The sequence below is a fragment of the Peromyscus californicus genome, unplaced genomic scaffold, assembly GCF_007827085.1.
Source record: "Peromyscus californicus insignis strain IS unplaced genomic scaffold, ASM782708v3 Scaffold_23__1_contigs__length_62951481, whole genome shotgun sequence".
Lineage (NCBI taxonomy): Eukaryota > Metazoa > Chordata > Mammalia > Rodentia > Cricetidae > Peromyscus > Peromyscus californicus.
In genome coordinates this window covers 55,654,496-55,669,700 of record NW_026294534.1, presented here as the reverse complement: position 1 = coordinate 55,669,700, position 15,205 = coordinate 55,654,496, and the positions used below count along the sequence as shown (strand labels likewise).

The following is a 15,205-nucleotide window of genomic DNA, read 5'->3' as shown; positions in this document are numbered from 1 at the left end:
GGAGAAGGCAGCTACATACACACAACAGACACCAAACAGCTCATTTTAAAATTCTTTATCACATCTATTATTCTCAGAAGATGAACAATAAAAAAACAAAAACCACCACTTTCACAAAACAACACATTAATGTGTAATAAACTGGAACTAGTCACTTCTTTATAGAAAAGTGTCGAGAGAGCCGTCCCTGCCAACGGGACGTGAAGCGGGGCAAACTGCTGAGGAAATTCCATCATGAAATGTCACCCAGAATCGAGAAGGCGTGGCCTGGCAATGCCATTATGCAAATGCTCAAATTTGCTTCAGGATCTGGGCTAATGAAATCTACAATTTAATTCATGCTCCCTTAATTGATGAGAAAACTATACACATTTGATGAACAGTTATAGCTGCAATATCCGCATTATCCTCATCCCAGTTGGTTAATTATAGTCTTATCAGAAAACTTTGTAATTAGGTGGCTTTGTTGTCCATTTTGTAACTTAAAAATGTGTGGTTCACCTGAACAACTGAAAAACAAGAGTGGCACTTGTCAGTTTAACAGGAAGTTAGCTCAAGGGGTTTTTGGGTTTTTTTTGTCATATTATTAGAAATGAAGGTACTACACAGTGATGCTTTAAAAACAACAGAAAAAAATTATATATATATATATATATATATATATATATATATAAAAGCAAACATCAATATAACACAAAGATACCAGTGTTTAAGACCAAAGCCAACAGCCTTGATGTATTAAGAAAGGGCCAGCTCATTTCACTAAGGTATCTTTCACAGCTGCTATAATGTGTCTGGCACTGATTCCAAACATGTCCAGCAATTCACTAGGTTTCCCACTTCGCGGCACTTCCGTTACCGCAAGCTGATGAACGACGATGTCAGGCTCTCTGGAGACAGCCGCACACACAGCTTCCCCGATGCCACCTTCTCGGTAGTGATCTTCCACGGTGACGATCCGGCCACCTGTGGCTTTGGCACTGCAGATAATGGTGGCGGCATCCAGAGGTTTGATAGTGAATGGGTCAATGACACGAATAAAAATACCTTCTTGAGAAAGCTTGTCAGCGGCCGCTAAGGCTTCATGTAGAGTAATTCCTGCTCCAATAACCGTCACCTTGTCATCTGCACTGTGGCGGATCACCTTGGCCTGTCCAATCACAAAGTTTTCTTGTGCAGCATAAATAACTGCAGTTTTTGGCCGGCTGGTCCGAATGAAGCACATTCCCTTGGTGTTGGCTGCCAGATACACAGCGTGTTCTGTGGAGACAGCATCACTTGGGTAGAAAACCGTGCAGGTGGGAATGCTTCTGAACATGGCTAGATCCTCCAGGGCCATCTGGGAAGGCCCATCTTCTCCAATAGACACCCCGCAGTGGGAACCAATAAAGTTGATGTTGGTTTGGGAGATGGCTCCCATTCGGATCTGATCAAAGGCGCGGGTCAGGAAGGCGGCAAAGGTGCTAACAAAAGCAATAGTCCGTCCTCGTGTGGCACACCCCAGTGCCACACTTACCATGTTCTGTTCAGCAATAAAGCACTCTATGAAACGCTCGGGGTGTTCTTTCTTGAATATCTCGGAAAAAGTAGAGTTTTTTGTGTCACCGTCTAGAACAATAACTCTTTTGTGAGTGTGGCCCAACTTAGAAAGGGCCAAGCCACATGCTTCTCGGGTGGCTACCTTGTCACCCAGCTTGTAAGCAGGCAGAGAGGTCATCTTTATACTGGCGATGCTGATCTGGGGTGAGTCTTCAATAGGGGGCTTTGGTGTGAGGTTTCTGCTTGTCTGTATCTGACTCTGAATTACTTTGACAATGCCATCAGCGCTGTCTTTCGGCATGGGCTTCCCATGCCAGTTTTCCGCATCCTCAATATTTGGAATACCCCGACCCTTGAAGGTCTTGGCAATCAGGGCAGTGGGTTTGTTCTTGACTTGGGCCGCTTTCCAAAAGGCCTGGCAGAGGGCTTCGACGTCGTGACCGTCCACCACGTAGGTGTTCCACCCAAACGCTTGGCAGCGCTTCTCGTAGACGTCGGTGCCGTGCGCTAGGGGCGCGGTGCCACTCTGCCCCAGGCGGTTCACATCGAAGATGGCCACGAGATTGTCCAAGCTGTAGTGGGAAGCAAAGGCCAAGGCCTCCCAGACGGAGCCTTCCGAGGCCTCGCCATCCCCCATGAGGCAGAACACGCGGTAGCTGGCCTTGTCAAAGTACTTGCTGGTGTAAGCCATTCCACAGGCAGCACCCAGGCCCTGCCCAAGGGACCCCGTCGCCACGTCCACAAACGGGAGCCGAGGGGTGGGGTGGCCCTCCAGGTCGCAGTGGATTTTTCGCAGGTTGAGCAAGTCCGATTCGGGGAGGCCGCCCACCTCCACCCAGACGGCGTAGAGGATGGGCGCCGCGTGGCCCTTGGAGAGCACGAAGCGGTCGTTGTCCGGGTGCTCTGGGTCGGTCTGCTTGTACCTCATGGTGTGGAAGAAGAGCACGGCCATGATCTCGGCCGCACTGCAGCACGACGTGGGGTGGCCCGAGCTGCTGGCGCACGTGGCCCGGATGGAGTGGATCCGCAGGCGGTTGGCCACGTCGCGAAGCACCTGCAGGGTGTCCGGGTCCGCCTTGGCACCGCTGGCCATGGCCATGGCTGCAGGCGGGCTGCGAGGTCGCCCCGGAGCAAAGAAAGCAGGTCCCTCCTCAACCCGATCCGCCACCGTTGAGGGAAGTCTGCGCAGGCGCCGGTGGTCTGCAGCAGCGCGTGCGCAGCTGCTTTGTTTTGCACAGCGTCACAGTGCCCCAGCCCACCCCCCCCACCCCCGCCACCCCCCCATTCTGGATTTGTAATGTTTACTTTTTCACTTTCAGGTTCAACATTATTAAAAATAATTAAATATCACTTTACCTATCCTTAAGGCGGAAGTTCAAAATGGGATAAATGTTCTTATACTGGTGTATTATGCCTTGGGGGGAAAAATATTTTACTATGGTGCCCTTTCACCTAGTTCTAACATTTCCATTTAAAAATAATTTGATTTTTACGTGTATGGGTATTCTGTCTGGTTGTGTATCTATACACCACTTGCATGGAAGACCTTCAATCCCCTGGAACTAAAGTGACAGGTGGTTGTGAGCTGCACTATGAGTGTTGGAACTCGAAACCAGGTCCTCGGGAAGAGCAGCCAGCTCTCAAATTGCTGAGCTGTCTCTCCAGCCCCTGCTGTCTCCATTTTAAAGGGCACGTGTTAATATAAATAAGACTGACAGAAAAGATTCTAAGACTTGATGAAGGAATGTTCAAGTTGGACAAGTCCCCGAAAGATCAGCTGTGTTTATCTTTGCTTATCTTTTTAGAAAAAAAAAGAAGAGAAAATGGAAGTTTCATAGGCTAGGGCTGCAGAAAAGAAGACGTACATTAGGAGGAAAAATACAGCTTCTAGTAGCAAACCAAGCGGGGGCTGGTTGGAGAGAGGAGAATGAAACTCTGGAAGCTCACGATCGGCTGAGGAACTCCACCCCACAGAGCTGGTAAGCACATTAGTATAAACTGAACTATGGCACCCCGTTCCATTGCGGGGGCAGGGGTGAGAGAAACCGGAACTACTTAGCATTTCTTTCAAATTCCCAAATTCTTCCATTCATTTAAATTGTGGCACAACATTTTCTAAGGTAATAAGTTTTTGACATTTGTAAAGGTCAGTTTTCTTAAGCAAAGAATTTGGTCTTGGAAATTTAATACTCTAGATAATGAGTGTGGATCTCTCCTGCCATTCTGTGAGAATATATGGATTTTTTAGTAGTACATAGAAAATAGCGTTTCCTACATTATTTGTAAAATTATTATAAATTGGTCTGATATTTTTAAGACATCTGGAAAGTTTATATATAATATGAGCTATTAACTATTTTCATTAGGTGTTTTAATATTTTAAAATATATTTCAAAGTACACAATTACTGATCATTAGAGTATGAAGCATGCATCACCATTTAATAGTGGATTACCCAATATGGCCATAAATATCACTTAGTTTAAAAGTCAAACAAATAAATGATAAATCCTTTTATTTTCCTACTTTAGAAGTGTCTGTCAGTGAAATAAGATCAGCCAGGAACTTTTAGGGCAGCATTACAATAATTTGATTATTTTGGAAAAGAGTGTGTGACTTGGGTTAGAGATTGTTCTGGAGCCAGTCAGAGGTTTTCTACAAATAGGAAAAGGTTCTTTATTTACTTTTATTGACTTATCAGCAAAAAGTAGAGATTAACAAATTTGGGTGGGCTTTGGTGGACACAGTAGGTGCATGGATGTCAGAGACAAGATAAGTGAGTTGGTAAACAGAGTAATACATGTCCAGTGTGGTGTACTGGGACCTGACAACCTCTGAACATCTGTTAAACAGTTAAGAATAACCTTGGAAGTGGACAGCTGTAGAGATGGTCAGTGGTTAAGAGTTCATACTGCGCTTCTAGAGGACCAGAATTCAGTTTCCAGCATACAGCCTCCTCCAAGTCCAGCTCCTGGGGATCGAGTGCCCTCTTCCAGCTTCTTTTGTCATTCCACTCATGTGCACAAACCCACATTCAGGCACAAACATGTCCACATATTTCAAAACAAAAATGGTGTGGAAAGATGGCTCAGCAGTTATGAGTGTTTTTGACCTTCCTAAAGGACCCAAGTTCAGTTCCCAGCACCCACACCAGGTAATTCACAACTGACTGTAACTTTAGCCTCAAGGGATCTGATATTCTTTTCTGGGGTGCAATACCTACCCCTCTAAACATCATATGTGTGAGTGCACACACAAACACACCAAATAAAATATTTAAAAATAAATAAAAATAATGTAATCTTTTAAAAAGACCAACCTTCCATCTGACTCCTGTTTTAAAATCTGTTAAAATGGAACAACACATTTCTTGCTTTTACTTTAAAATTATTGAAAAGTTTCCATACCCGATACTAAGCCTCTCTGCTGACACAGTAATCCAAATCAAATTTAATTAAGAAAAAGTCCAGTTTTAATGAGTCAATCACTCCCAGATGATTTTTTTGGTCACCAGAGAGGAGGCAGAGAGAAAAGACCGAAAAAAAAACCACACAACCTTTCCCTGGGGGGGACAGTTTAAATACCCTGTAGGTGTGGTTTTGAGTATCTCTGGGGGAGGAGCTGCCATTTGGCAGGTTTTCTGAGATGAAGCAGGGTTTGGGGAGAGAGAGAGAGAGATGGGGGAGGGGAGCTAAGGTGGAGCTTCCACCCGAACAATTATCATTATGCTTTTTCCTCACAGTATGCAGAAGTATTTGTTGTGGTGCCTACACCCCACGAATATAAACCCTGGCAGGATCAATAATACAAATAGCTATGAAGGGGAAGTTAGGCAGCAGAAATCGGTCTGTGTAAGTTCTTCTGAGCAGCAGCCTAAGAAACAGCACCCAGTTTCTAACACTCAGGAGGCTGAGTTTAGAAGGTTTAGAGGTTGGAATCCCTGAAGTGTTACAACTTGTTCAAACTGCAGAATGCTCTTCAAGAGAATCTCATAAAGACAAATGACAGCTGCTTCTGCCTCTTCCATTTGAATTCCATTAGCACAGAAGGCAGAGCATGTGGGCTAGCCAGATCCATTAGAAAGCATTTTGATTCCTTTTGTGTGGGGTGGGGATGAGTGATATGCTCTACCTATCTTTCTGGATTCTCATTTTGATAATTATTGTAGGCATTACTGTTATTTTTTTCCTACTTTCGCTATCGTGTGTAAATGATATTTTGAGGTATGGGTTGAAGAGATTAGAAAAAAAATTACAACATATATAGAAAACTATGCCATACTCCCAGCAGCAAAGGATAATCGTAACTGACCAGCACAGGTAGGTATGCCGAGCACACGGAGGGCTGCAAAAGCCAAAGATGGCGGGGAGAGGAAGTGAACTGGGCGAGGACCTAACTTGTTTACCAAAAATCATGATTGGCTCTTGGGATTAGGAGAGATGACATTAGGTGCTTGGCCTGCTCGTGATCATCTTGCTGAGCTATGCCCAGAGAGGCTTATGGATACTTGACCTTTGTTGTGATTGGTAGAAGGAAAGCTGGCTTGTGGTTTGGTGCTTTACAAAGTGCCAAGCAGATCTCTGTGAGTTCAAGGCCAGCCTGGGCTGCCAAGTGAGTTCCGGGAAAGGCGCAACGCTACACAGAGAAACCCTGTCTGGAAAAACCAAAAAAAAAAAAAAAAAAAAAAAAAAAAAACCAAAAAAAAAAAACCCAACCAACCAACCAACAAAACAAACAAACAAAAGAAAGGGTGTGCTGACGCTTAATAAAGGAGTTTCTGCTTGACATGGCTCCCCACTGCTCCCGTCTGTTTGTCTCCCGGTACCGGTACCGGGAGGCTGGGTGAGGCCCAGTGGTGCACTACCCCTCCTCAGTCAAGGTCTGCTGCAGGCGGTGGGCCTAATTCTTCCTTGGGGTCAGGGGAACCCCCCAAGCACACAATCCCTTCTCCTTTGCGGGTCACAGGGACCATGTCATGTTTCTGTTCTGTGAAAGAAGAGAGAAGCACAAGTCTGCTTTGCCTGAAAATAATTTCTATAAAAAAATCTAACTGAGCTGTTGGCCAAAGGGTTCCTATGGAAATCACCAAACAGCCCAGGCTGTACATTGCTCTCCACAAACTGATGGCAAGGCCCCATTGCTGAAGACAACACCTACCCGACTCTCTGAACACGGAGATGTTGAGCCAGTGCCCACATAGAGCCTTCACCCCTATGGTCTACTGTTTATGGTACAGGAAGGTCCTCTGCAAGCTACCAAAAGAGAAGTGTAAATACCAAGTCAGCCATAAACTCTTGGATCTACTGCCCGCAAGATATGCTAGGGCAACTGTGGCACAAAGCTTGTGGGAGTCACCAACCAATATCTGACTTCACTTATGGCTCACTCTACAAGATGGAACCCCATACCTGACTCTGCTTTGGTGACCAAGGATCTGAGACTAGATAGCTCAGGGACTTAGTAAAATCAAATACTATTGGTCCAAAACACAAAAACAAACAAACAAACAAAAAAACTGTAGCAATAATATGACTCCTGATGGCAGTCTGCTATGCTCATAGATCAGTGCCTTGCTCAGCCATCATCAGAGAAGCTTCCTCCCACAAGAGATGGGAGTAAATACAGAGAGCCACAGCCAGACATTGTGCAGAGAGAGAGAGACCTTGGAACACTCAACCCTAAATGGTATGTCTCCATCAAACTCTTCCCTCAGGGCTCAGGGAACCCTGTGGAAGAGGAAGAAAAAGAGTGTGAGAGCCAGAGGGGATGGAAGACACTAAAAAAAACAAAGTCTTCTAAATCAACATGATCGAAGCTCATAGGGACTCAGAGAGACTGAAGCAGCAAGCACATGGTCTGCGTGGGGCTGCACCAGGTCCTCTGCCTATGTGTTATGGTTTCCAGTTTAGTGTTTTTACGAGATTCCTGAGTGTGCAAACTAGTGAGTCTCTGATTCTTATGCATTCTCTTGGGTTCTTTTTCTTCTGTTTATTAATTTTGCCTAATTCTGAGGTGTCAATTCTTGTTTTACTTTATTATATTTTGTTTATTATGTTTTATTTTATTCTTTTTTTTTGGCGAGGGTGGAGGTTAGGGGGGAGGGAGGGACAGGGTTTCTCCGTGTAGTCTTGGTGCCTGTCCTGGAACTCTCTCTGTAGACCAGGCTGGCCTCAATCTCATAGAGATCTGCCTGCCTCTGCCTCCCGAGTGCTGGGATTAAAGGCATGCACCAACACTGCCCAGCATTTTATTTTATTCTTATCCCTTAGAATCCTGTTCTTTTCTAATGAGAGACAGACAGGCAGTAGATCCAGATGGGAGGGATTGTAGGGAGGAACAGGGAGGAATAGAGGGAGGAGAAACCATAATAGGATATATTGTGTGAGAAAAAAGTCTATTTTCAATAAGAAAAACAGTGATTAAAACATAAGTCTGCTTTGATGAGAATAATTTCTATGAAACAATTCTTGGTAGACAAGAGTGAATACAAGAATTATGATGTCTTCTTTTGATTTCTTCACAAACCAGGACCTTCACCTCAAGACGATGTGAAAAGGGCCATAGAAGCCTAAGCATAGCATGTTAGCCTGCTGCTGTGGGATAATCCCTTTGTACACTGTGAAGATTTGTCTCTGTGATTGGTTTAGTAAAGAAGCTGACTGGCCAATAGCTGGACAGGACAAGGTTAGGCAGGAGAACAAGATGAAGGGCACTGGGAGGAAGAAGGGCAGACTCTGAGGAGGTCACCAGGAGATGCAGGGGGAGTAAGACATGCTGGAGGACAGTAAGGCCAGAAGCCACTAGAAATGGGTTACTTTAAGTTGTAAGAGCTAGTTAGTAACAAGCCTGAGCGATTGGGTGAGCATTTATAATTAATATGAAGTCTCTGTGTTAGTTATTTAGGAACTGGTAGATGAGAAAGAAAAGTCCGCTTACAGCATGCTTCATAGGATAAAGTGGAAAGGCATGGAGACTTCCTAAGTTTCTGCATTTGCAGCTAGCCCAGTTTTATGTCAGCTTGACACAAGCTAGAGTCCTAGGATACGAGGGAGCCTCAATTGAGAAAATGCTTCCATAAGATCGGCTTGTAGGCAAGCTTATAGTGCATTTTTTTAATTAGTGATTGATGGTGGTGTGGGGACATCCCTCGGCTAGTGGCTGTGGTGCTGTAAGAAAGCAGGCTGAGCAAGTCACAGAGGACAAGCCAGGAAGCAGTACTCTTCCATGGCCTCTTCGCCAGCTCCTGCCTCTAGGTTCCTGCCCTGCTTATTTCCCGCAATGATTGTTACCTGGAAGTATAAGGGAAATAAACCCTTTCTCCCCCATGTTGCTTTTGGTTATGGTGTTTCAATCACAGCAATAGATCTTAACGAAGACAACTTGGGACAAGTACTTCCAGACTTCTTAGGAAGAGATGTTGTTCTTGTGATTTATACAACATTATAGGCTGAATTTCTATTATCTACAAAGGAAAGCGTTCCTAACAGATAAAAAAAGAGACTACTTACATTCAAATAACTCAGTAATCAGGGGAAGTAAACAATGATAACAGGACTCAGACTAGAAGAAAACACAAGGGAATGGTGTTTGCTCAGCATTTTCAGTCTTGATGTCTAGTCACCAGCAACTTGACTTCTTTGTTATGTTTTTACTGTGTTGTTGCTTGTCAATTAGCTTTTGAAAAATTTGGGACTGGATGTGCAAACACCACATATAGGAGAAACTCAAATGCTAGATTGCCACCACAAGCCACCTCCCATCTTACATGGATGGTTGATATAACATTAAGTTTATATATGTATATATATATATATGTATATATATATATATATATATGCTAGCTGAATATGCATAAGTAGTAATGATACTTTGTGAAAAAAATTTCCTTTTCTCTATCTCTAGATAGTAATCTTGAAACAGGTCACAACAAATGTCTTAACTTCTGAAAAGAAAATAGTGAAAAGTAATAGAAACTAATACTTTTTTTTTTTTTTTGGTTTTTCGAGACAGGGTTTCTCTGTGTAGCTTTGCGCCTCTCCTGGAACTCACTTGGTAGCCCAGGCTGGCCTCGAACTCACAGAGATCCGCCTGGCTCTGCCTCCCGAGTGCTGGGATTAAAGGCGTGTGCCACCACGAAACTAATACTTTTTTTAAAATCTGAATTCATATATATATTAATTATGTTGGATTATAAATTAGTATGATCAACTTCAAATACTTCCGCAAGACCTTTTAATTCACACAATAAACGCTCTGGCCAGGTACTCCTCCATTCTATGGCTTACCTAATATATCCTAACCCTCAGAGCAAATTCAATTCCCAGTGGAGATTTTATTTTGTCTAAAACAATTTTATCAATTTTATTGAGTTATGAGTTGAAAGTGTAAGTGAACTTAACCCATTTAATCAACATTCTTATTAATTTTGGCAAATGTTCGTGTTTACTGAACTTCCATCATAAAGAAAAATGCATTTTTGTTTGATACTTCCTATCCTCCCATCCCCTGTGGCTTCTGCATTCATTTTCTCTCCCTTGGATTTCTGTTCCACCTCTGAGGCTCTGCTCCTTACTGCCCTGTGTGTCTGCCTTCTTGATCTGCCCTTTGGGAGGTTACATCATTGTCTTCAATTCCTCATTCTGTTCTTCTGCCGCGTCCAGTCTGCTGAGAATCCCAGCCATGGCACTTCCCATTGAAAACACTCGCTAGACCTTACAGTGGTTCCTTCTTCGTATTGTTCTCTAATCATAACATGTCTTTTCATCCTCTTAGCATATTTTTAAAAAGCCTTTTATTAAAGGTCCCTGTCTTCATTGCTGTCTCTCTAGATGTGTTTGTATTGACTATTTTATTCTCTGGTAATGAATGGTGCTGCCTTGTCTTCAGTGTTGGACATTGGAGATTTTCTGCTTTGTTCTTCTAAGAACAGTTGGACTTTCTCTTGGAGGCAACCAGGTGGTGTGTTAGTGACTCTGGAGTCTGCTTTCCTTTGGTGTTAGGCTAGCTTCTCGACAAAGCATGCCCTCTTCAGGAATCCTGTACTCTGGCTGCATTTTGCCCTGTGTGAATTCTGGGAACTGCTCAGGTATTACTGCTCTCAAGTTTTCCCAGGTTTGGCCTTGCAGCGATTGACTTCGCACAGGGTAGCACCTTAACATTGCGTGGAGAGCTCTGTCTAGACAGTTTCCTCTCAGTGAGCACTGTCCTTCAATTTTCTACCCAGTGCCACGCCTGGGTTTAGGTCTCAACGAAGCTGAGCATGACTCTGGTGCTCTTCTTGACACACCCTCTTTGGTGAGGCAAGTTTCCCCACTTGTTTTTCTGCTTCTGTAGATGACTGGCCTGCGCTGTCTCTTGCCCAATGTATTCAAACTGTTGCTTTTTGCTTTTCTAGTTTTGTAGTTGTTGCAAACTAGAGGATCTCTTTGCAGCTACTCTATCAAAAACCTCAGAATGGAGACTCCCAATGTTTTGGACATGAACACCTTACATGTGGTCTTCAGATCCCTGCAGCCCCGCTTGCTGCCCTGCTCTCTGTCAAGCGTCTCTCTGATAAACATGTGCTCCCCTTAGCAGACTTTGGAATTAGCCACATGTATTATTACTAGTATTATGGAGACCATTTAGTAATCTTCCTGTAAAAAAAAAGATGTTAGAAAGCATCTTCTTCCCCAAGGAAAAGGGAGCTGGAGAGATGGCTCAGCCTTCAAGAGGACATGCCATTCTGCCAAAGGACCTGAGTTTTATTCCCAGCACCAGGTTGGAGAGCGTCTTTAACTCTGGCTCCAGAGGATCCAAGACCCTCTTCTAGACTCTGTGGGCACATGCACTCACACACACAGACTCCTTCCCCCAGCCTCCACAAACACGTATACGTAATTTTAAAAATAAAAATAAGTCTTAGAAAAGAAATATCCAAAGAAAATTCCATCATTATGATTAGCTAAGTTTTCTAGAGAGATTTTAATACTTCTCTGTTAAATACAGTGTCCTTTCAAATCTGAATGATTTTTAAAATAAATTCTCTAAAGCGTATCAAACAGCTCCTTCCCTTCTTACAAAAAGGTTACTTGGGGCATTAACCTTTTCTTGGATAACTAACGGCTATCATTATAAACACTGGCTATTATGCTCTATTGGAATTCAATGAAATAAATCAAAATAATTATTGAGAATAGTTCCAGAGGAAGGCTACCTTCAGTATCCTTGTTCAGAACAAATGTTTGAATTTTATTACTGTCCTTTGGTACATTTTTCATGGTATATAGCTGTAGTAACAGAATGATGAGGGAAAAAAAGTGTGTGTGACTCAAGAAGAATTCAGGTGTTTTTCCCTATCCCATAAATGTCCAGGGGATGGTGCGTGTTGGAGCCCACTAGGTGTCCTAGTGCCTGTACCCAGCAGGACTGCATGGGAGGTTGATTGGCCCACAGGCCTGGGTACCAGGTGTTTGTAAGGGTCTAACTAGCAAGGGGGACGTCTTTTGCTCCACCCCCTGGCATTGTTATAAATAGACCTTTGGACTAAAGCTCTGGGCCCGTTGGATGAGGATCCAGGTCCACCTGAGTCTATCCTGTATTTTCTGTCTGTTCTCTCTCCTCACTGTTTCTTACTCTCTTATCCCCCATTCCTCAAGGGTTCCTGGGGTAAATAGTGGTGGGGGCTGGTCCCCTACAGGTAGGAGGACATGACTTGTGGGTGCCTCTGTTTGCAGGGCCTGAGGTCACATGTTCTTCCTGTTTCCTTCTCGGGTCTTTGGTTCAGGTCTTGCTCTCATCTGTGAAGTCCAAACCATCTTGTCTATCTGGCCCACCTCTGGAAGGAACACAGAATGCAGGAAAGAAACCCATTTCTTTTTCAGGAAGTTACACGTTGTAATCTTCATGCTCTGCTAGAGAAAACCTAATGGCCAAGCTGCAGCCAGGACTGATGAATGGGCAAGTGTAGCTAGCTGGCTTCTGTGTGCTAACAATTGGGGTAGGAAGTTGTGAAGAAAAGAGAATATGGTTGGACAATTCATGGTTTCTACTGAATATGATTTTAGTAGTTCATTTGTCCACACTGCGTAGACACATAGCTGCTTATTCATGGTATTTTCAAATCCAAAACAGTTTATCTCCAAAGCTGTGCTTTCAGGATATAGAAACACCTCCCAATTTTTCATTACGTGAGGACAACTTACTTCTTTACTGCATTCTTGGCGGATGACAACCTTGTGCAATGCTCCACAGAGATGCCCGAGATACCTCTCACCCTCCAGAGGAAGGTGGGCATGATTATAGACCCTGCTCTCGGGGGGTCAAGTGTGAACAGGGCAGAGGGGCTCTCTCTCAGCTCCTAATCAGGAAAGTGTCACTGAAGAGAGGATGTCTGCCTTAGCCTTGTGGAATAGGCAGAACTTTGCTTCCGTCGGCGAGGTGAGCACGGTTACAATGGGGAAAGAGAGCACCTAACCGGCTAGGAACGAAGGACTCAGACTGAGAACTGCTGAGCAGTAAAGCAGGAGGCCAGACCTTCAAGAGGCCTTGAAAGAGAGCCAAGTGGGTTGTTTTGATGTTTTGTTTTGTTCTCTTGAGTCTGGCTGGAGGGCAGTGTACAGTGGAAAGATTTTTATCGTCAGAGTGTCTCAATCATAGTTGTGCTTTGGAAAATTGTTCTCCTCCTGTCAGGAAAGATGATTGGGGATGATGGATGTAGGAAAAATGAGGCTTTTGGAATTGTGCATAAGTCATATGATCAAGGGAATTCTTTGTCTTGTTTTACAATTTTTTTAGGGATGTTATTAGACATTCTTTGTATGTCAAAGCTCTCTTTTTGCCATTTTTTATGTGTACACACTCACAAGCACCCCCCCACACACACACACACAGAGAGAGAGAGAGAGAGAGAGAGAGAGAGAGAGAGAGAGAGAGAGAGAGAGAGAGGAGGTTTATTTGTATATCATGTGGATATGATGTGACTGCAGGTGCCATCCTCCATGTACAGAGGTCAAAAGGCAACCTCAAGTATTGGCCCTATCTCCTTACCTTGTTTGAGGCAGGAAACCTTTGTTTTTCACAGCTGTGTATACCAGATTCATTGGCCTGTGGGTTTCTGGGAACTCTCCTGCCTCAGACTCCCATCTTATTGTAGGTGCTGTGTGATTACAGATGGACTCTACCATGCCTGCCGTTTCGCCATCTTGTTTTGCTTTTATGAATTATTATTTATTTATGTGTATGGGTAAATGTATATATATCCATGTGTGTGGGTTCCTGAGGAGGCCAGAAGAGGGGATGGGATCCCCAGAAACTGAAGTTATAGTTGGTTGTGAGATCCAGCCTCAACAATTGGAAGCTACCTCTGGTCCTTGGAAAGAGCAGCAAGTGCCCCTCCTACCCACCGAGCCCCTGGCCACTTTCTTAGTGATGTACAAACACTTGCAGCGTCTCTTCTGTTGTGACTTCAATCATACGTTTACATGCTTAGACCCCAGGCGATGAGCTATTTGGAAAAGATTAGGAGGTGCAGCCCTGTTGGAGGAGATGTGTCACTGGGAGTGGGCTTTGAGCCTACAAAAGCCCACACCAGGCCCTGCCGTTTCTTCTTCTCTTCCTGCTGCCTGGGGATCAGGAGGTAAAGCTCTCAGCTACCTCTCTAGTACTGTGCCTCCTTGAATGCTACCACACTCCCCACCATGAGGAAAATGGACTAAACCCCCACTTAAATACTTTTTCATAAGAGTCGTCTTGACCAAGGTGTCCCTTCACAGCAGTAGAACAGTGACTAAGACCCTCTCAACCAGCAGCTCACACGTTCCCATTTGCATCAACCTATCTTTAACACACAATGTCTGTTCAACTTAATGAGCAAATTCAACTGTTCTCCGTCTACTTTTCAATTGGAAAGAACTTAGAAAAATAAGTGGTCTCAAAACTCAAACATTGAAGAGAAACAAAAAGATCATTCCTGAGCACTCCCTCCCTCAGTTCTAATCTTCTGATTAAGAATAGTTTGCTGCAATTGCCTCCAGAGCATCTACATACCTTCATCCATCATTTTATTGTAAGTGGAATTGATTATGCATAGTTTTATGCTTAACAAGACTATGGAATTTTCCACATAGGTGCAAGTAGATCTGGTTAATAAAAAACAGCAGCAAAATGTTTTTTGTTTTTGTTTTTTTTTTTAAAAAAAACATTTAAGTTGTGCATTGAGTTCTGACGGTTTGCTTTATGACCACAAGGTGGCACTAGCACACAGTTTATCGGGAGCCGCTTTGGCAGATTGGCTCGTGTTAGGAAGAGAACAGTCACTCACAACACACGGGATGCCTCTCTAACCCAAGTGGACAGGTGTGGAGATGGGGACATCAGAGAAGCAGTTTGGAGCTATATGTCTATGTGATGCCTTCCAGCAGCACACTGAGAAACGTGGGGAAAGCTCTGAAGAGCCGCAGTGGCTTGTACCCGTTTATATCACAGCCTTTCCTTCTCTGTGGTATCCATGGTTACCAGATGTTGGGTTCCTTCCTTGGGATATGTAAATAAGGCAAGTTCTAAATGGCTAGCAAACTACTTCCTTGTGCTATAATAAAACTATTTGGATGTGTAAATTTGGGGTTTGAGCATTGGCATGCCTTTGAGTTAAATGTCTCATTCTGCACAGAAGTCAGCATAAGACCAA

At 43.9% G+C, this 15,205-nt stretch overlaps 1 protein-coding gene across 1 annotated transcript; it reads right to left on the bottom strand.

Moving 5' to 3' along the window:
- Positions 1-707: 707 nt before the first annotated feature.
- Tktl2 (transketolase like 2) lies at positions 708-2,749 on the bottom strand. The gene has a single exon (XM_052752810.1). It carries the CDS (start codon positions 2,636-2,638, stop codon positions 755-757), a length of 1,884 nt encoding a protein of 627 aa, XP_052608770.1. The 5' UTR covers positions 2,639-2,749; the 3' UTR covers positions 708-754.
- Positions 2,750-15,205: the final 12,456 nt, after the last annotated feature.

What these genes read in the sequence shown, in the direction of transcription:
- Tktl2 (XM_052752810.1), bottom strand. Translation starts at nt 2,638, where the DNA reads ATGGCCATGGCCAGCGGTGCCAAGGCGGACCCGGACACCCTGCAGGTG.